General features: G+C 40.5%; 1 protein-coding gene across 11 annotated transcripts in view; it reads right to left on the bottom strand.

Annotated features, from left to right (window-relative positions):
* Positions 1 to 516: 516 nt before the first annotated feature.
* Mesk2 (misexpression suppressor of KSR 2) overlaps positions 517 to 22,939 on the bottom strand; it is an 80,820-nt gene continuing 58,397 nt past the window's right edge. For 5 of the 11 annotated variants that reach the window (XM_076791263.1, XM_076791271.1, XM_076791265.1 and 2 more), the window contains 8 exons: positions 20,391 to 20,590; positions 19,675 to 19,795; positions 17,034 to 17,322; positions 15,948 to 16,007; positions 12,344 to 12,613; positions 11,270 to 11,354; positions 8,698 to 8,742; positions 517 to 6,297 (listed from right to left, as the gene is read on the bottom strand). In XM_076791263.1, the coding sequence (XP_076647378.1) occupies positions 6,152 to 6,297; positions 8,698 to 8,742; positions 11,270 to 11,354; positions 12,344 to 12,613; positions 15,948 to 16,007; positions 17,034 to 17,322; positions 19,675 to 19,795; positions 20,391 to 20,590 (1,216 nt within the window). In that variant the 3' untranslated portion in view covers positions 517 to 6,151. Of the gene's footprint in view, positions 6,298 to 8,621; positions 8,743 to 9,312; positions 11,355 to 12,343; positions 12,614 to 15,947; positions 16,008 to 17,033; positions 17,323 to 19,674; positions 19,796 to 20,390; positions 20,591 to 22,939 lie in introns of all 11 variants that reach the window. The other 6 variants (XR_013082597.1, XR_013082598.1, XM_076791266.1 and 3 more) reach the window with 6 other exon arrangements.

A 22,939-nucleotide genomic window follows, 5' to 3' on the forward strand; every position in this document is an offset into this window, starting at 1 on the left:
AAATTGCTGTGTATCATTATTCAAAATATTTTTTACATTATTAAATTTGTTTGTACAGGTAACCCTCCTATTACACGGTAGATAGGTTCCTAAGAAAATGCCGTGTTGTATGAGACCCAGAGCCAGTACAAAAAGGGGGGTTACGTACAGGTAGCGAAACCGTGTTGTAGGAGGGTTACCTGTATTTAATAAATTACTAAACATTTCGCTATTGTACGAATAAGTTACACCATTTTCGTATGTATAACATGAAAAAAAATATATAGAAGGGCAATATTCTAGGTCGGACGAAATGTTTCATTTTGGAGTTAAAATAGCTTCGAGTGTAAAGGGTTAATAATATTATAGAGGGATCGAGTGAAATTCTTTTACACCGATTTATTATCTGAAATTTATTTCTCGTAGTCGAAGACAAACTAATACTATCCACTTAACAAACATTCCGTGCTGAATAAAAGGAGACGTTGACGGAAGTATGGACAAAGAGGGGGTAATGAAGTGTGCGAGATGCTGCGCAATTCTTTTTTCACAATTCGTTTATTATAAATAACAAGATGTATATTCGGTGCGCACGTGTTGTTTAACCTGTATATTTATATGTATACTCAAGCTCCGTCTAAGTTTTATTTCGCTTACTGTACTATACCTTGTTTACTTTGAGTTGTTCTCAATAACATATTTCCGCTACGATCTATCATGACGATACTCTCTGCGCGAGGAATTCGGAAAAATTTTGCGTCATAGGCAAAAACTCCATGTAGCACCCGATGGAAAAACGAAAGAAAGGATCGTTCATCCTCTCGCGAGATTTTTCAGTGGCGTTTTCAGATTATCGGTTTGGTTTTCGTTTTCTTCATCTTTTCAGTGATCGATTGTGTGCAAATGGGATAGTTTTTGTCGTTTTTTCTTTCTTTCTTAAACCCTTCGTAACCAACGACAAGGTTCGCGAGCCCGTCGAGCGTTATAGACATTCAATCACCGTTAGCACCTGGAATAGAAACGCTTTGAACACGAGAATTCGCGGGCCGTCCCTCGAACAATTTATACAATAGAAATTTCGCGCGTGAATCATAACGAATGCAATTCGTAAATTAGCGTTAATGATATGCGTCACCTTGAAAATCTTCAATGAAAGATACGATCACGATTCTTTTATCTTTGAACGATCGTGCACGGGCGTGCACGTTACATTGGTTATCACACATTCTTCACGATATGTTCAATCAAATGCAATTAATGGGCTAGGAGAAAAACGCGTGACCGTTGAACCTCGGTGGACCTAATCCGTTCTTGAATGTTCCTATAATGCAGTCCCAAGAGCGACAAGTGGAAACGAAGGGGTTAGATGGTAGTGGTTTGTTTGCGGTAGTGGTGGTGGTGGTGTCGGTGGTCCTTAAAAGCTACATCTTCATTTTATTTTTATCTTCAATTCTTCTTTTTTTTTGTCGTTTTGCTTTTGTTTTGGTTTGTTTACTCTTATAGCGCTCGCGTTAGCAATGATTAATGCGTGCATTCCTCCGATCCTCCCGAAAACCGAGCCTCAAACATTTCTAACAACTAAGCTGTCGACTATTATTCTTGTCTCAATTTGCCGTAGTCTAAATAACGCGCCATTAGGTATACATCTAGAATATAGTTCGCTCTTTTATAAACTCTCTTTTACATGAAACGATTAAACCCACGTCCCACGGTACGTCCTTTCGTCCTGACTTTCGTCGTGTTTTCGCGCGTGTCGGCCAACCCCTCGATCGGTATCGGTAATTATTGTTCTTTTATCAGGGAAAGTTATCCTTGCCAGCACAACGCACAACAGTACACGCCATTGATGGTCGTAAATGCCGTACTACATTGTCCAAAACGGTCTGCCGAAGATCTACGACAGGCACAGGCGGCGATTGCCCCGTGGGGCACTGTCCTACTCGAGGAGATTCTACAAAGAGAGGGTACGTTGAACAGTTTCCGCGCAAAACTGACCTCGTTTGCCCCCGTTGCTCCCTGGGGCAATCCGGAGCGCTCCCGAAGAGCTCCCCGCCCGCGCCCGATCTACAGCCGCAAATAAACCGGATTCGAAATTTCTCTGGTTTTTCTATCGTCTCGGAACACGTGAGATCGCAAAGATTCGTGCACCGGTTCTGCGCGTAACTGAAATGGACGCCGGTCTCCATAGTTCGTCCGATATGTCAGAGAAGTGTTCGTCATGTTTCTCCGGATGATGTCCGACGGGTGTTTCGGTGGCGATTAGTACCATGAATGCAGCGTGCGTATCCGCACGGTTCGTTCTAGAGGGCGCGCGAAAATAAGGAAAATCCGGGACGCACGGGAATCATCTGGTATAGAAAACTAAAGGCGGCGAAACATTTTTTTTTTTTTCGAAAGCTACGTACGACATCATGTAGCAGGCACGTCTTATCATATCACGCTAAAGGCTTTAAGAAGCCCGGTGTAGAACCGTATTGAGGTACCGAACCAGATGCTCCTCTCTCCCATTTTGTTATTCGTCTCTTCGTCTTCTTCCTCCTCCTCTTCGGTCTCTTTTTTGTTATCGTTTATCGTTCGCCTTCTTTATTTCGTTTAACGACTATCTACCCTCGATCGCTACTCTTTCGCAGGCTCTCCGAACACACACACTCGCTTCTCCGTCTCCATTCGAGCACACGCGCCCGGAGAGGACGCCTCTCTCCTTCTCGTCTAATTACAACTTTGTCTCTAAAACGCCTCGGATTAAGGAAAGGGTGCGAACGGCGCGCGAGCGCAAACAAACGAACCAGCGCTTCCTCCCGCGGAGGAAACAAACGCCTCTCTTCCTGGGAAACGACGCGCCCGAGGACGTTAACGCGCGGTGTCCTCGAACGGGTTTCCCTTTGTCTCTTACTCTTTTTTTGTTCTTTTTCTTTTTTGGTAATCTTTTTCCGTTTTTCTCTTTTTTGTTAACACGAAGCACATTATCACACGTGCAGGCCTACAAGAAGTTCCCTACCGAGAGAACACGAGCCGGCCGCGACCACGGCCGGATTTTCTTACGCGTTTCTTTTTTTTTTTAGGCTTACTTAGTTTCTTTTTTTTTCTGTCTCTTTTGCGTTCACCATTTTGTGTGTAACAACGAACAAGCGAGACCATCGAAAGGATACTTCGACGCGTCTAATGCCGATACCTACCTTGGCTTGTTCTCGCCGGTAAACGCTACTGTCCGATCGTCGCCATGTGCACCACTATTGCACTTAGGCTCGTCGCGAGCGAATTCGAGCTCCTCGACCACCTCGGCACGCGACGACCTCTAATTTTCCTGAAGGCTATTCTCCACGGTTATTCAAAAGCTGCTTCGGCTCCGATTAACACGTTCGCTACTAGAAGTCTCGATGACGTCATACCGGTTTGAATGAACACCGCGGTTTAGCCCTTTATGCCTTGAACTATTTTTTAAAATTTTCAGAGCCATTTCTTTTTGCACACTAATAAAAATCGGTGACGTAAATTGACACACACCATTTTTGCATTAAATGATTCAGTAGTTGGAATACATGGTAGTTCGATCGAAAATTTTATAACAAACCCAAGCACACTTAGTACAGACATTTTAACGGAAATGGTACTTTAAAGTACCTTCACGGCATAAAGGGGGGGGGGGGGCAATTTTGATAAAGTAAGTATTGTACAAAGGTGCAAGCAAGTCCCACTGGGGTGGGTTCAATACAATCTATTCAGCTAAGAAATGCTAAGAGAAATGTTACTTGCCACAAGATTGGTCAATTAGTTAATTTCAATCAATTCGGGCAGTATAGGACTCTGAAGCATCGCAGAGTTTTCCCTATATCTTCGTTGTGAAATACAACGCGTACAAACCGCTAACAAGTGTTTATACGTTGGACAAATTGTCGTGATCGGTTCAACGTAATCAGGTGTTATTAATTTATAGATTTATCGTATGTCGGCTGTGAAGATATTCGTTTTTTAGGTCCATTATTCGTTACACCCACGCGCCGCCATGGTCCCCCTTCCAGGATCACGTGCATCTAACACCGCTACATCGTTTCTGTTAATATTTTCAACGTTCTAATGAAAATGGTCGATGCGTTTTTATATATATATACGCATATATATACCGAATATTTTTAAAAAATATTTTAATGAAACCTATCCGAGAACGAGTACAATTTATAAAGTTACACGACATTTCTCGAGAAAATGTTGACAACTTACAGGTTACAAGAAAACGTTATAACGCTTCCAATGTCTTCATTGTTGGTAGCTATTTTGCCCCGGAAGGTGCAAACACAATCTCATCACTATACAACAAGAAGAACAACGGACTCGCTTGCTTACATATTCAATGAACGTTTACATGAATACCGGTAGCGAACGTGTTAATTATAAATAACTAACAAAAATATCTTCCTCGTAGCATTCTGGTTTGCCTTGGCGTCCATCGACTGACGAAACTGAGCAAGAAAGAGTGAACAATACAGATTAGTGGATGATCTTCGCTCGTGCGAACGATTCTTACATTTTCATCTTTGTACATGCGTTACAACCTCCGATCGTTTACAACCATACGCAATACGTGAATGAAAGTGCTCGAAAAGAAAAACAAAAAAAATAGACAGCCTGATGTTTAGACTAACGATCGCAACGACCTGTTCGCGAAGACGGAGTAACAAACGCAGAAGTTTTCTTATTCGAAGTCTCGTTTCTTAGGCAGCTCGGATCGCCGAGGTGGGAAAACGAGCGCCGGAGGTCTCCGCTCCCACGCAAATCGGAGATAATAAAGATTCTCTCGAATAACCGGGGAGAATCGCGCGATCGGCTGCGTTCGGTGTCGGCAGCGACGCCTCCCCTACTTGTTGCGCCTACTATTCGTCCTCTCTCGCCTCTCATATGAACACGGAAAGCATTAGTGCGCGCTTCTCTACGATGCAGTGCTGCCAAACATTGTTCCTCTTACTCGCAACACAGTTTTTTGTTTTTTTTTTTCGTCCCAGCTACGCCGGTGACAGTTCCCAGACGGGAGCACGTTCGATCGCCAGGCCGTGCCGATATCATCCAAAAGCATCGAGGCCGGTGACGTTACCTCCGCTGGCCTCTGTCTCTTTCCTCTGCTCGTTTATTCGTATTTTTTTCTTTTTTTCCCGTTTTTTATGCACGTTTCGTTCGTTTTTTAAAATTCGCGTTTATGTAAAACGATGATCTTTTCGTTGTCTCCGACACGTTGCACGAGAATCGTAAACTGCGCGAACACCGATGAATGCGATGGTTTTTGTTGGTTTGAAGATCATTATTATTACGATATTTTTTTTTTTTTTGCTCAATTCCACGTTTTCGATCCTCGAATTTTGTTATTAAAACACGGAGGAAGGTGAGGACAGGGGGCGGTGGCGGTTGTTTTGTGGTGTCGGTGGTAGTGGTGGTGGCGGCGGTAGTGGGGGCGTTCGTATTGTTCGTTTAAAAAAATACGCTGTTCCGTGTGAACAAAGATATTCCGTAAACAACAGTAAAAATTCTTCGAGTGTGTCACCGCAAAAGAGTGCCGTTGCGAGTTAAAATTATGAATTGCGCGGGTTGCGATCCGAATTTTGTCTGGTTTGTTTTAAAAGTCCCGTAAAAGACACCGTGTTGTCGGTCTCGATCCAACGTGATCCAATCAATAAAACACCTACTTCTCCTTGTACTTACAAACAACGATTCTGAATCGTGAAACGTAAATTCTTAAACGCGAAAACAAGTAAGAAACTATTTAAGTAATACCGACTACCAACGGAAAACCAAAACTATAGAGTCTTGTACCCGTCGAAACAATGGTTCTACGTAATCTTAACGGTATCTAATAAATAAAGGATGGTTGGGGGAGAGATGGGGATGGGTGTAAAGGGTGGTGTTACAGTTAACGGAATCGTCAAAACCTATAAAAAGAGAAAAAGTATGATAAAACCGAAAGGAGAAGGTTTAGTGCCACGTCGATTGTTGCCCGGACGAAACCTCGATGAGATTTTCGACGCGTTGCTCTCGATTTTTGCGTGTCTCTTTTTTTTTTTGTTTTTTTTTCGTTCTTTCTGTGTGTGTTTCTTTTTTCTTGTTCTTATTTTTTTTTTTGTCTTTTTGTGTCGTTCGAGAACACGATCAATGGGGGTAACGGCGAGGTGGTTTTCCGAATGAGGATTTAGCAAACGACCGCCTCCGATATGGGGTTCTCGGTGATGTGTATAGTCGCGGTGGGCCGGTCGATTTTCTTAATGCACACGTGGTTCAGTTCCTCGAGGGAAGCCAGTCTGTAGTCGGCCATTTTCAGTGGTGAGAGCGGTGCCACTGTAAAGAAAGATAAAAGAAAATACCAAGTCAGAGCGATCGGTGTGATCGGGATTCTGTTCATTCGACCACGGTCTACGGTTCTCGTTTGATTACTTTTGTTTTGGTTTTTGCGAACGGTACACCAACGTTTATGTTCCATTCAGTGACAAGAAAAATCGGATTCGGATTCGTTATAGCAATCAGGAGGCGCACACGTGAGATACACAGAGAGACACAAGTAGATAAAGACACAAGGTTAGCACACGATCGTCGGAACGTAAAGACGACAAACGTGAGGGAAAAGAAACGAAAGAACTGAGAAGACAAAGAAAGGCGCGCATGCATAGTAACGGGTAGAGTTCTGTGTGTCGGTGAGATTGTTTCATGTGCGGAGGCATGTGAAGTAGCGCGATTATTTTGTTTTGCTATTCTACTGCCCAGTAGGTGCGAGTCTTCCGAGAAGTTGCACTTTTTAGTGTATGTACATTGCTTGACAGTGTCGTGTCGATAGCGAATGTTGCTACGAGAAGAGAGATTTGATGGTTTCTCGATCGAACAGCCACCAGTTTTGTTTCGTTGAAAATATCGAAAGGATGTATTCTCGGAGAAGGTCTCTGATTTATCGTCGATTGGTAACGAGAGCTCGTACCAACTACTGATAAGAGACCATGAGAACACGGACGAGGTGTAAGTCGAACAGACCTGACATACTATACGCTATCGTGGCCATATTTTTCGAGCCTCTAGAACTATATCGTGACGTTATCAACGGGGGTTGATATCGATTATAGCACGAGACAAAATTGAAATTGGAACAGCCTTTAACAGAAATGAACGGAAAAATTGTATAACAAATACAATTTCTAGAGCTCTTAAGGGATATCGAAATGCTCCAAAATTGGTCGTTTAGTAGGAACTTAATAAATTACGAAATATATTTTGATTTTATGGTAATAAATTCTGAATTCTTCACTAAAAATATGACTAAATATAAAATATAGTGTACAAACATTAACAAGCTCGCGACGGTGCATGTACCACCGTATGGTCATTACCACGGATGAACCACGGCCCCGTCGAGAACCTGTTCATCACTGTTGAATTATCTATAATGGAATAAAATTTCTTCAACGTAAAAATTTATTGCAGACATCAATGCATTACAAGTTTCGCTATATCCTTGCTTCTAATAATTATATTTAATGACTACTTGTATGATAAAATAGTATACTAAGTACCAAATTGTTATGCACACGATAAAAGAGGCGTTGGGTTCCACTGTATTTTTATTTTAATTTAATACGAATCATGTTCTTATCCAAACAGGTATCTTTGTCGAACGAAAACCACGTTGAAGTTGAAGTCTACTTCAAGTTTACTTAAGAAGAGGACTTATCAACGTGCAATTAGCAGGTCGGTAAGGTAGTTAACTTGAGCCACGAGAGTCCATAACATGTTAGGTCCATTTTTTATCTCGCAGATGATGAGCAGCCTCGGTCGATGAGGATTTATCGTGAATGAATGAAGACGAATTGTATGAAGGAATCGGTGAACGTACTAGAAACTATGCAAACTAAAAATTATTATAGGATCAATTCAAATTTGTTCACCAAAATCGTGGTACAATATTCATTTTGTACAATATACCTGACTCTCCATTTACACACAAGTTATTGTTGAATAACACTCTATAACGAACACTTTTTCTTAAACATATTTATTTAGTTAGAATATATACATACATGTATCTTAAAGAAAATAGTGTATCACTGCTGAAACACACGCTCACTGTGATTATTAGTACCATTGTAGAAAATATCTTTTCCGAAAGAACTGAATTCAAATAAAAGAAATAAGTGTCACCTTATTCGTGCCAAATTAAAATATATCGTGTAAAATTGGAATTGATTTTTCTCTTTTATACTGCAGTGGTTTGAATTCGTGTAAAAAGAGAATTAGGTGCATTTCAAAATGAGAAGATGGTGCAAACATTAGCCCACGCAAGACAGGTCTAACGTTTGGATTTTCCCGTGCTCCTATTGTAATTTTTAGTTTATGATTCCCTCGTTCTCGAAAGTAAGCAACCGTGAGGGGGAGGTGATGACTCTAATAGATGCATGTGAGAGGTTCATGAAGCACAGTTCGGTAAGTCTGCGGGGATTGACCCCAAACGTCCGTAGGACTCGACAGTGTATGTTAGTAATGTGAAAAGGAGGAGCGGTTAGTTGCCTTTCAGATAATCCTTGCAGGACTGTACCCGAGGCTGTCCAAGGCATGTTAGTCGTGATAGAGAGATCGTCGTCGGTTAGTAGCTCCCGATAAGAGTTTGAATTCCGACTTACTTAACACATAGACGTGGCCTAACCGACCAACTGCGCGCTTGACTCCTTGCGGCCTTCAATTCCTAATTACAATTACCTTCGGGTGTTGTCGGCGTCACGGGCTTCCGCGAGGATTTCACCACTAAAACGCATAAAAGAACAAATTCTCTTTTAGAGACTCCAAGCATAAGAATCGGTGAGGAAGTGGTCGTGGCGGACGTTCTTTTATTCAACACAATCTGATCGTAAATCATTCTGGTGCGATGCATCGTTAGGCCAATTGTCGTGTACCAGTAGAAATTAAACAAACAAAAAAAAACAGAAACAAAAAAAAACAAAAGCGACGACCCTCGTCCATTCATTCGCACGAACAACGAACAGTATGATTTTATAATTCTGTCGACAGAATGGACGAAAGTCGCGAACACTTCTGCTGCCGCTAACAAGTCGCACAGTCTCGTAAAACAGTGTCACTGTTGGAGATTCGAACAGCAAAAGCGCAGACTGGAATTAGCCTAACACCGATCGAAGGAGTTTCTAGAACTACAGCGGGTTCGAGACTATCGCCTACAAACGCTACAAACTACAGAGCGTCATCCACGGTGTTTCGGCGTTTAACCGAGAAGCAAACAAAACAGCTAAGAAGCCTAAGGACACTACTCGCTAGGACACTACTCCAGCTTGAACAGACTAATTAGTAATGTATACGTACCACTCGATCGATCCGAGACGCGTGGGAAATAAAGGCGCAAGTCGGTGAACATGTATTTTTTCTTTCGTATTAATTCTTATTTTGCCTTCAGATGATGATCGATTTAAAATAAAAAGAAATAGGAGAGAGAGAGAGAGAGAGAGAGAAAAATAGAAAAACAAAAACTCTCGAAGAGATGGCGATATGGTGGTGAGACTAAAAGTGATGAATTCAACGTGTAATCCTTTTTCAAACCTCTTTTTATTCATCAAGTCGAGCCAGTGGCTTTCCGGCGAAGGAAAGTACATGATCGAAGACGATGTTAAGTCTCGATGTAACCCGAGAATTCGCGCCAAGCCGAATCGGACCGAAACCAGTCCAATCGAATTCAATTTCATCGGGATCAAATTTCGAAGAGCAAGTTGATCATTCCGCGACAATCGTTTGTTGCGATTATCTCAACGTGCATCGAGGATTAACAACGTCGCTGCCGTTTTGTTCGTTTGTTTTTTTGTTTGTTTCTTCTTCGTATAACATGAAAACTCTATACGTAATAACAGAGACGATTCGTAACAACAATTAAGTTAACGACAGTATCCATGACAGGAACAGTTACGTTAAATAGAACAACACGGGCGTACTTGACTAACATACGCATAAGATACCTACCCACATAAATTAAATAATAAATTCATTGTCATATGCGAGAGAAAGAGAGAGAGAGAAAAGGGGGAGGGGGGATATGGAGAGCAGTCGAGATCAACAATATATAATATGCACTTTAAGAGAGGGGGCGGGGGTAGCGGAGAGGGGTAGCAGAAAAGCACTGCGCCGACAAAATGCTTCGCGATAAGTATACACCGTTTTTCCTACGTTATCAACTGGGCGATAGTGGTTCAAAGCGTTGTGTCATGTGATAAGTGCTATCGTGTTTCTGTGACCAAGAAGCCAAAAAGAATAATAAAGTTCGATTTAGCCGGGCGGGGGCCAGGCGTTTGATCGGCGAAACGATACCACTTTTGCGGCCGCATTTCTGTATGCTGATATCCTAAAGCGTTCAGAACAACGTTCAGCGTGTGACGAATAAATAATAGTAACCGAGCGGAAAAGGACCGTGAATGGCGGGAGATAACGGCCACGCCAAAAAGGAACGAACCTATAGCTCGCCTTGTCTGTTCCGTGATCTCGGGGACAGGTGGAACAACGTTTACTCGCTACTCGACTAAAGTACAGCAGTTTCTTTTTCTGGCGAATCGAGCTTTCGAAAGCTTACAACCGAGCTGGCTAGCGGGTCCCGAAGGCAAAAATGGTCGACGTGACTTAATTTACAAAGCGTGACTTCTTCGTTTACAAGTTCGATATCGCACGCCGACTGACACGGAAACGTCCCGATGAAGAATTCAGTTCGACCCGGTCAGACCGCAAACGATCTCGTTCGTTTTTCTTAATTTTTTTTTGTTTTTCATTCTTTTTTTGTTTCGTGTACTGACACACGCCTGGCGTTGAGTCAAGTTCGTAGGCCAAATATGACGGATACTCGTGACACGCAGCGATCGATGAAACGAACTTAAGCCTACAGATATCCACGATCTACGACACTTGCTTTTCTTTTCTTTCTTTCTTTTTTTTTTGCTGTTTTTATTTTTCGTTTTCTTCTCGTGGTTTCGTAGGAGAGCACGCGAACGTTCCCCCCCTTTCGAGCTTTCGTTATTCATGTTCTCTAGTAGCGACGAGTCGAGCATGCTTGAGAGAATAGTTGAATAATTGAAACGGATGCTGATAAATGTAAATTGTGAACGATTTTACGTATTAGAATTGTGGTAGTTTTGTTCTTGTTCTCGATTCAAGGTGATTTTGCGTGCTCCCCTACGGGGCAACATGGCGCGATTCGTTTGTACCGGTGACGATCGATGGGAGTAATCATTTGACAATCCGATAAGTAAAGGCTAAAGTGTGGTTCGCCAGGGCGCTCACTTACCATATCCTTCGCCCTGCAGAAACAGTCGGAAAGCCTCGCTTACTTTGCCTGGTTGCTCCTCCAGCACCATTCCGCAATCGGAAATCTGCGAATTCAAGCAATCGGGTCAGTGTACAGTGCCCTTCATACGGTAAACATCTAATATCATTATCTAACATCTTCATAAAGTCTGAAATTTCGGAACATTTTCGTCAAAGTAACAAATTGCTTCACCTCTTATTTCAGATGTTCTAGTTCTTTACAATAATGGCGATCACAGAGCTGCAAGATTCGTATTTATGTCGCAGAAAACAAAAAGTTAAAATGCACTTGTATACCGTAGTCTAAAGGTTAATTGAACACGTTATTGAGCTAAGAATAAAAGTGAAATTTTATCGATCAAAGTTTCTATTTAGCAAGATTTTATATATGCATACGCGACACGAATGCATGAGACCTATAGCGTAGGCATTACACTGGATTTGATAATGGAAGGTCGTATTTAACTTTCATAGTGGGGAAGTGGTCTTGAGCAGCTAATTGGGGTTCATGTAACACCATGATTCTCTCGTATGATTGCAAAATCACGAAATGTTCAGTTGTTGAAATCGTAGCAAAATTTTTCAATCATTTCTGTGGGAAATATATTATTTTTCACTCGAGTTAGAATTTGGTACAGCCAGACTTTCATTTAAAAATTTATGCAAGTAGCAAAAATATTGACTGACCCATAAAATACATGATCATGCCTCGATATGTATACAATAATGTAGTAAGAACTACTGTATGGAAACAGTTTTCTGTTGTCCCTTGCCAGTACAAAAAATAGATTATTTCATTGAATGAAATGGTTAGAAAATGGATTATTTTACTCAGTCTATTAAAAATTAATTATTTGAATGTAAACCCGTCAATTTAGAGAAATAGTTGTAATAATTTGGTCAAACACTATCGTTTACCGACTCATCAGTTTCGGAGTGTGGTGGGGGCAAGGTCGCGATTACAAGGAGACAGGCGAAACGCGCTCGTAACGAATAGACGCTCTAGACACGTCGGTGACGTATGTAAGAGATAATGCTGTCAACTGTTCCGTACCTTCATCCAAGAGCTGTTCGTCGGGTCTAATCGACCATTTAACGTGACGGTGTCGTCGACGTGCGGGCTTAGAGCTCCGGTGATGTTCATGACAGGTACGCCGAGCGTGAGGCCGTCCTTTTTGCGTATCGGGTCTAATTCCCTCGTGATGTTCAGATCCGTGCGGCGGATGTAGCTGTCGATGAACAGAGCCAGGTTCGTTGGGTTCACGTGACGCTCGAAGTAGTTTTTGTACACCTGAACAAGGTCGTGGTTCCTCTCTTCCGTACCCTAGAACATGTTCGCCAGTCAATGTTTCTGCCTCAATTCGTCGTGCATAGTGATCGGAATGGTGACATTCGTTTAAGCGCGCACAGTGTTCGTTGAAACAAACCCTCTTACTCGTTGCAAATTCATTCTATATGCTAATCCTTCGAGGACATGTCCCTGAGTTTGCAAACAAATAACTCTCAACTGATTTATTTATATATATTTATTGCAGATTTGCTTACAATTTGTGAAACGAGAGTAATCAATATTCACAAATTTGTACATCGTAGTATTTGTTTCATTAAATTGATTATTATGGCTGTGCCCTACATCTGCGGTTATTGAGTCAACAGTGAACATGCTCATTTGTTAGAACAAAGGCACCAGCTGAATAGAAATGTCTCTCTTTCGCTCAGGGCCTCGATAATTTGCAAATGGTAGAGTAAAAGGTTTGTTCAGTTTAATGAAGCTTCTATTTCATTGTGCTGTAGATATTCGCAGACACAATAAATGCATTCAATCTGCAACTTGTTCGTAAAATATTGATCAATTTGCGACATTCAGTGGTCACTGAGAATCATCTGCTTCCTATGGCGAATGCATCAAACGTTATATCGTACCAAATAATATAAGATTTATATTTGCAAAGAAGATATGTTTTGTCTCGGTTCACAACGTTCCGGACTAATTTTGCGGACATACCAAATTTTCAGTTTTTTTCATTTTGTACTACTCGTATACGGTACTACCACTAGCAAAAGGTTCGTCATTAGATACAAAACGAAGTATCACCTGTATCTGTGAGGTACAACGTACTATTGTGCATGCCTAAAACAGATATACAGTATGCCTAAAAATAAAAACTGTTGTTTGTCCATTACCAAAAAAGGAAAGACCGAAGAATAAAAATGTTGCTTGAGGAAAAGAGTGTCCAAAGCTGAAAAGAATCTCCTTACAAAAATTGCTAATTTGAGAAATATCGCAGATGCCATGCGTTTACAGCACACGCGATAGTGCAAAAAGGACTAGAACTGTTCAAACAATTCAACGAATCAAATAAAAGTCTGAAATTATTTCTCTTTTGCAACACTGTCTTTTACTGGAACGATAGTCTCCACAAGTACAGTGGGTAAAAGTTGTAAAATTAGTATGTACTATTTCCTTCGCAATTCCAACCAGTTGCAATTTTCTCAGAACATTTCTATACGTTATACGGGGTGTTTCGACATCGATGATACAGCCGGTAAGGGGGTGATTCTACGTGAAGAACCAAAACGAAAATACGGAATAAAATTTTTTCATTTTTTTCCTTCTCGGTTGTACCACCGATGCTGGGGGTACCCTGTATACTAAGCTAATTCAATCGGACGATTTCGAAAATCCAGGTTTCTCGGACGGGTTCACGATTTTCCATTTTAGCCGAAAATATTCTACCGACTCCAGGTATCTCCAGTTTTACGGTCCGATTTCCTCGCGCGACCGGACCGGAGCAAAACCACCCGTCAAGACCTATCATTAGCCTTGGCCGTTGAAAGAAAAAAGGTTAAATGAGAAACGGGAATGCAGGGAGAAGGACTATGCTGGAGGCACGATTCTTATTTCCGTTCGCGAAGTTAGTTTCTCTGCGTTTCTGTTCCCGTCTCCCTCTCCTCAACATGTGATTTCCTACGGTGTGTGCGGTAACTCTATTAAGAAGCTACGTGTTGCATAATGAGAGCACGAGAATTGCCGTTAATCCCCTAAATCCAATTTTCCAGGTTCCATGGAAACACTCGACGATGTAAGCCTTCGTCAGACCCGGCTCTGTCGTCGATAAATTACCGACCTACAATGGCGGACAAAAGAAAGCTACGAAGATCAACGACGCGAAAGAAGTAGTTTAATTTTCTAAGAGACAAGTGAAAAACTATTCACGGTATATACTTGTTGATTTTTCTAGGAAAGAAATTCATTTTATGCTTGCTTATAGAATTATCTAAAAGAGAAATATATTTTCTGTTTCCTTATAATAATTTGATAAAATAGAAATATACTGTCGGTGTGAGTGTTTTATCCCCAAGTAGATGCAATCTACCATAAGCACTTCTTCAAATTATACATTAATCTCTGATCAGATCTTGTCGAGCACGTTCATAATCAACGGCTTCGATCATTTGATCTTCACTCTGGTCGATTTGTGTCTATTTCGCGGAACGAAAGCTAATTAAACGTGTCAATGCCCGTTGATTCTAAAAACAGAGTTTTTCTGCTAAGTGACCTCGGCAAATCTTTATTGGTCATCGCCGAGGTTATTGCCTGCTTTCTTATACATGAAACTACGTTTAAGTGTGCATTTAGCTATGTATCCACCGAACGAACAGAGAGAAACTTTTTCGTTGACGCTGCCCGTTACGGAAAAGTTTCTGATACGTATCTCAACGTTCCTCGTTGTCGATGACAGTCGAAGTATGCGCAAGTGTCCCGTAAAGGAGCGCGAGAAAAATAGATTATGCGAACATGCGACGAGCGTTACCGTTGCTAAAACTTTGTTGCTTGTGTCATCGCACTTGATCAATTCTACGCTATTAAAGTTCAATATCGATTTCGTTGATCTATAGAAGATGATTATTAACAGTAATAAAATAAAGTTCCAGGCGAAAGTTATTTAAAGCAGCGTTTAAGATAAAAGTGAAATGTAGTGCTTAGGAAAATTTAAACAACAAGTAATAAATGTCGATTTGTTAATAAGCAACGATTGTCAAAAAGTACCTCAGTGTTCCTTTGACGGATACAACAGCTTTATGATCGGTGTCATTGTTTCATTTGATCGATCTCTGTGACGACATACAGGGTGTTCAAAATAGGTTACCCACTTTGGGGACGAACAATACTTGCTAAATTGAGTGATAAATGCTTTCGCTATGCTACTTTCCGTCCAATGCCGTGTATAAATTCAATTTTCGGTAACCTTAATCGTCACTTTGATGTCCGGAAACGGTGTTCTAAGTGTCCTTCCACGTGCGCCTAATGGCTTCGAATTGTTCGAATTTCCTGACATTTACGTTCAGCATGAATTGCAATAGTTTCTATTGTAAGCAAGAAATGATTCACTTATTTCATGTGTATAAAACGAATGGAGGAAACACCATTAATAAAGAGAAAACAAAAGTTGAATAGAAAACTCTCCCTCTACCTCCATCAATGTCGATTTTTCAAACTTACAAAGCAATTTATACTTCATTTCACAAATACCATATTGCCCACGTATAGGTATTTTGTAACACCCTGTACACCAGAAGAGTCTCGAATGGAATGATTGCATGGATTCGTCGATGAATGGTGACTAATCTTGAAATCGTGTTAATTTAAGACTTACAAGGATGGAAAGATGATATTGTTTATTCTGCTTCATAATATGTCGCTTAAACGGAATCATCTGGAATTATAAAATTAACGTCTTCAAATACTGTTGAGCGATCGAGATACGGTGATTTCTAAAAGAACATTAATCATTACTAGACTGCGGATATTTCTGTGAGACCATTGTATCGGCCAGCTAATTTGACAACGCAAACATCGAGTCATCGATACATCGGTTTAAATCGATATAAACGAGAAAAGCTGAATTTCTCAAAAATTTGCTCGTTGTCCGTAGTCTAACAATCGAGATAAATTATATATGCGCTTGCATATATCGATATCTAAATCTAAAGTGTACAGGGTGTGCTATAACAACTGTTGCAAGCGAAGAGCAGGTGATTCCATATCGAAAGCAGAACATCTAGCAAAAGATAATCGATTCTATCTCGATGGCTATCAAAAGTTTAGATTCTAAACTATCGATGTCGCGAAGACCTTGCGAGACAATCTTCGATATCTAGACGGTCGATACCGAGTCTATTGTAATCGCGCGACTGCGGGTTTCTATGTAGCAATGATTCGTCAAGATCCAATCAACCAACATATAATTAGCAATGTAGTGTAAAAATGTGAGTCAATATCGAATCCGTGAAACACTATGAAAAACTTGTCGTATAAAATGCTACTGGGCTAAAACTAAGAATAAAAACTCCTACAGCTGTTGTTAAAAACATATTATGACAAAAATGTATGAAATATTCAAGTACCAAGCCACTACGTTAAAAAATTTGCAAAATTTGAACATTGTTCGTATACAGGGTGCTCCGAAAGAGACTGTACACTTCCTGGTTGCAATTTTGATAAAAGTGGAGTAAAGATAGGATGTTCTTTAAAGAAATAAATATTCCAGTAGCTTGTTTAAGTTCATAGATTCCATGGTGAATCATTGGACTAAAAGTGTGCTCGTTGTGGGACGAAAATACAGCCTTGACAGGCTGACTACTATTATTCTAATTCAGTAAATTTGTCGAAATTTCGTTTAATTTCGGTAAAAGTGCACAGCAACTTTCCGGGCACCGTGTATAGAAAGAGGGATTCTTACCCTGCCGAAGTGATGCCACATCAAGTAATCCAGGACTCCTTGAGTCATGCCCTGTGATCTCAGGTGACGAACGTTCATCTTCTGATAAGCCCACTCGATCCAACCTGCCTGCGTGGATACGCAGTTTATCAAGCAGAGGGCGTTGACCTTCTCAGGGTGAGCAAGAGCGAATCTGGCGAGTATGTTAGCTCCGGCGCCGACTCCAAAACCGATTATGGACTTCAGGCCAAAATGGCCCAAGACGAAGAGCAGCTGCTCTGCCAGTTCGTCCATGGACGGATAAACGTAGCTAGAATACAGTATGTTCTCTTAGCCACGCTTAATCTTGACCTTCTCTTTGTTTGTTCCTCCCGTCGCTTTAACTATCAAAGCATACTTTTTGGTGACCTGAAGTCTGGTTAACTTCAGTTTGCTGTTAATCCCTTGACGTACAAAATGCTTCTTATGACGTTGTACACATCGAAGTGTAATATTATTTAATATTAACAGGAAATATTTCCACCAACGTGTGTATTAACATTCCACGAACATATCTGTTTTAAATTTATACGAATATTGGTAAGCTCACAGAAATAATTATTTAATTTGTACGTCAAGGAGTTAATAGACCTGGGAATCTCTAATACATTGAACTCCTAACCAGTAAGCAGTAACAACAGTTATTTATTTAAATCAAAGTGCCCCATTAAAATTGAAACAATTTAGAATACTCGTAGTAATACAAACATTTTCTAATAGAAATATATTTGGAGCTATGTATAATGAAAGTTCTTCACAGTTCCTTGTACTCTGTGCCGATCGATAAATTCAAGTTTTCAATCACATGTTCAAGTTGGACCTAATTAATTGTATACTTTGCTTTGACGGATCATTCTGCATCCTTATTGTCTATCTCCCGGATAGTCGATACGATAAAAAGAGGCTTAAAGTATCACTGACACTATCGATTGACCGCTAATACATTCGGATATGAACTCGTCATGAAATTTCACGGATTTGGCACGCGAACGGGAATCGTTTTGCAGGCACGTTGCATGAAAATCTGCATTGCAGTCTAAATTATTCTGTAACACGCTGTTTAGCTACGTGTGCGTCGAGGCGAACCTCGATTGTTTGAGGCCAGCTTAATCGGAAGTCGTAGGCACTGTCAATCTTCTAATTGAACGCTGTAAACCATCCCCAACCATCGCGACACAGAATTGTTTTTTCGCGACTCGAAACATACGATCAGTGTCAATTTTTCAATCATCTGATCAAAAAACAAATCGATTTCTTCACATCCACAAATTGCAAAACAGCGTTTATAAATCTTTGAATCCTTACGCAGTATAGTACTTCCTCAGATTAAGAAGTATCATACTAGGATCTTTCTAAAATTCTGTATAAATTTTCTCACGTACCTCTAAATATACAGGATGTTCCAAAATTGTCGTACTTCCTCAAGGAAAGGTTACTTCAAACCTTTTCCGTTGAGAAAATATTTTCCACGGCATTGTTAACGAGTTACTAACCAAAAACACAGACCAATCAGAGCGTGGTTACAACGGATGGATTTCGGTTCGGCGACAGATTGGTTCGTGTTTTTTGTTAATAACTCTTCAACAAAACCGTGTGGAGCAGTTTCGCAAAGGAAAAAGTTCCTTCAAATGACCTCGGGAGTCACCCTATCCACGGAAGTACAATTTTGGGTCACCCTATGTAATTTGCAATTATCGTGCAGTACAGTAGCGAAAGTTGGTACTATCCTCCGTTGAATCTACTCGTTATTGTCACCGACGCCTCAAAAGTCCGCAGTTTAATTATAAGTATACATCGTCGTACGCGGCACGGGAATGGACGGAGAGGTTCGAGGCGATTTCACGCGATACTATTGCAGAATGCTCGGGAGGTTGATTGAATATTGGAAAGGCGGATTGCGCAACGACCGATAAGATCGAATCCGTACCAGTGCTAACTGCGATAGAGGCAAAGCGCGCGGCAAAGAGCTCGCGAGGCGAGCATGAGCGGAGCGGAATCTATCTTTAAGACGCGTGGAATGATCCGCGGTAAAAACCGAACATCGCCGGGGCTTCGACTAATTAGAACGTTAATTGGGCCATTGATTCGCACTAATTGAATTCGCCGCGGTCAAGTGACGCATGTGCACCGCGAGTTCTTGAACGGGAACGAAATGCACCGTTGTACGAAACGTTTCTACCAATCGATTCTTCCTGTGTTCGACCGCTGTTAAACCGAGTACTAACTTGATGGTTGGTACTAAAGGGATTAACAGAGTCGACAATTGAATGCGAAGAGAATAAATCGTTCGCGGATGACCCCTTTATTTCGCGATTATCTGCCGCAGGATAATCTCTTTATACCGGAACCTTATCTTCCATAAGCAATAATTCAGAAGATATTCTCGAGTTTCATTCATGGGGCAGAGCTTCGTGTTCAATGACATTTTGTTCGTTCACACGTTGTCTTGCACATTACACCATATTTGTTTACGTTATAAAAGCATGAAGGTTTAGATGTGCACGGAGATTTGGAAGACATTGAAGATATTAAAGACATTTAGACGATATCGCATAAGTTTTAAATTTTGCAGAGAAGGTTAACCCCCTGTGGAAAATCCGATTATAATTGCAAGCACACTCACTCCTCAGGAAGCGTTGATGCACCTTCCTCTTGACCCGGTGCGTTCACGTGGTACACGCAGAAATTCTCGAGTAGAACACGCATATCGATGTAATTGAAGAATGCTTGGAAGCTCGATATATCTAGAAACAACAAGAATGACTTGTTAACAACAATTTTAGATCAGCCTACGAACAACAAACTGTATACATATACTAAAAAATGAATATCTAATCAATGTGATAATAAGTAGACTGCTAACAAGATCAATCTTTAAAATAGGGGTAGACTATGTTCTCCAATCTGTTTCTATCGACAATATTTACGGTAGTATACATGAAATGGCGTACATTACGAGTAGTATCACTTCAGAAAATTATTATTATTTCTAATGGTACCCGTAACAATGTTTATTGGCCGACACAATTTTTTGACCAAGCTTGAAAATCAATTTTGACTATTAAGTGAACCAGATTTTATAAGGATCTATGAGTTCCGAGGAGGTTACAAGAAACATTATTACGATGAACTTCGATTTCTCTACTCTTGCATTATTAAATAAGTCGTTTTGACGTCAACGTAACAAGTCGACTTTCTTAATTATTCTCAACATCCGAACGAATCACTGAAAGAAAGTCAAATTTGACTTGACCGATAGCTCCGTCGTGTTCGCCGAGAAAAATACGAGTTTGCATAAAGTTTCACAGTCTATATGATAATGAGGTCGAAGTTACTCACAGTTAAGGCCTAAGTCGTGGAAAGTGAGAATGCCAGGTTTCGCCCGGTTCCCTTGCACAGCGACTAGCAAACTTCCCTTGTCGGTCTCCACCCTCTCCTCCCGCACCGAGCTGTCATCCCTCGACAGATATCGCAACGCAGGGAATTGAAGTTGAATATTTTTCAGCTCGATGTCGTCCATGCTATCTGAAGGCATCGTGCTGCGCATTGAAAGAAATTCATGGGTTACTCAAACCAGACCTTTCCCACGTCAGGATCCATTTTCAGCCTCGTCGATTAACAATAAAAGATCGGAGACGCGTGAACATGTCCCGAGACCTAGTCACCTGACACCGAATGTCTCCTGCATAAAGAGTGTATCCAACTTCTCAAGGCCTGCTAAGTCAGGCAAAATTTATTGCCTGCGCGTTTTCTAGAGCCTCGACTAAGACTGGAACCACCGAACAGTCAAAGTTACTCTTTTTAATTGCTTACAAAAATGAAGAAAATATATGTGTCCAGGTTCGACGCAATTTTCATCGAATACGAGAATTTGTCTAATCACTTGACGATTTAATCAGTGGTATTTCTTAGTCAGTAGTAAAAACCGTATTTTCTGAAACTGGTAGTAACTTCTTTTCTTTATACTTTATGCTTAATCATTTTTCATATCACTAGTCTCTATTGTATTAATCCTGAACTGTCTTCGTTACGTTTATTACTTTTAATAAGACCAAAAAATAATTGAGCTGCAGTAAAAAATTTTTCCCCCGTTTATTTTATGAAATGCTTTAAGGACACTTTAAAAAATGAATGTTGTCGTTTCTTAATAATTTATGAAATTGTACCAACAATAGATTTTGTTCCGAGTCAATTTTGCAAAACAGAAGTTCGCTATGTAAGAATATCCGAATGGAAGGATAAATTGGATAAAAAAATTCGCCGCAGGAATATTTTATATAAAGGAGTGTCAGAGCCTTATGGATCCGGTGATAAATTGATCGTGTGAAATTAAAAAGAACTCGACCCGGCTAGAAAGCCCGACGCGTATTACTTTTAACTGGGCAGCTGCGGAAAACTACCGCCGCAAATTACGACTAATCGATATTCGTTTTGTCCTTATCGACATACGCGCGCGAGACTGAAATATCCATTCTCGTGTTAACGAAAAATTCATTTTTCTAATGCACCATTAAATCGTGAGATCCACTTTCGCTCTGTGCAAACACCGTCGCTCGTACAGTCGCGAACGAAAATGTTGATACAGTTGGCTTGTAATTATAAAACGTAATAACATTGGACGCATTTATTTAATATTTTGTACGAAGTCTGTTACGGTCATAATAATTGTAATTTTTAAAAGAATTAATCGAGTATTTCATGCGTGACTGTGAGCCCTCTCGTCGAGGAAATATTAAATTTTTATGCTTCACGTTTTGCTTTGTAAATTCTCTGCTAATGAGCGTACACTTTTTTTTCTTTTATCTTTATCTAACATTTTGCAGACATTCACGTTTTCTGCAGAATGTCCCATTGTTCTTGACAAAGTAAAACGACCAAGAATGATTAGAGTTTTACATAAATTATATAATAAATTGTGTGAATATTATATATATTAATAATAAAAAAATTGAAGACCATACGATTAAAGTATAAAAGAAACTCCATTATCGTACCCACGACAGATTTGTGTTACATAAAAATACGAGCACTCTGTATAAATAGTTAAGTCTGAACTTTTCCAAACTTGATCATGCTCTCACCGAGCTGGATATTCCAGTAATTAATTTTCCCGATAATTGTTGAAAGTTTGATCGAGTTAATGCTTGCACGGCGAAATTAGGAAGAGTGCGTTTATAATTAAGCGCGCCTGTCCCGTGTTTTCCAGGGTGGAATCTGCGAGGAACGTGAAGATAGCGAAAAGAGTCACCGAAGCAGAAGGCGTTACTCCCTCTGTTGCTTGTTATCTATTCATTCAGGCTGCAGGCAAAGTAGCATCAAATATTCGCTGCATCAACAGCGGAATATAAAAGGTGCCGGGGCCGATGCTTTCAGCGGGTTTTGAATAGCTGGACTAGCAGATTTTTTTATTTCTATCTCGAGGTGTCGCGTGAATACTTGGCGAATAAAGTTTCTGGTTACCCTGTCGCCGGGCCATTTATTGGAACTTCATTACCGTTGCACGAGCTCGTTCTGCGCAAGTGGTTCAACCCCCTTGGAAAAGAAAACCGACGGCTAATGGCGTCATCGCGTCGAACAACTTGTTAATGAACTTTCGAAAAAGTAGCGATCGGGTCGTAAAGTGTTTTTACGCGTTCGATTGTAAACTCATTCGCATCAGCTTTTTCATGTTTCAATAGGTAATCAAATTGTTAGAGCCACTTCCGTGAGTTTACGACTTCACGCTATGATTAAATTATGGACTTTATACATTTATTATCAAAATGAATTGGTCATATAGAACTGCGAAGGCATTAGAAGAATTTAAAAATATTATATAAAGACTATTGAATTTCTGTTTTTGAGAATTGACATAGGTCAACATTTATTTCTCCGTAAAATAGTTCACG

Source organism: Halictus rubicundus, chromosome 7, assembly GCF_050948215.1.
Source record: "Halictus rubicundus isolate RS-2024b chromosome 7, iyHalRubi1_principal, whole genome shotgun sequence".
Lineage (NCBI taxonomy): Eukaryota > Metazoa > Arthropoda > Insecta > Hymenoptera > Halictidae > Halictus > Halictus rubicundus.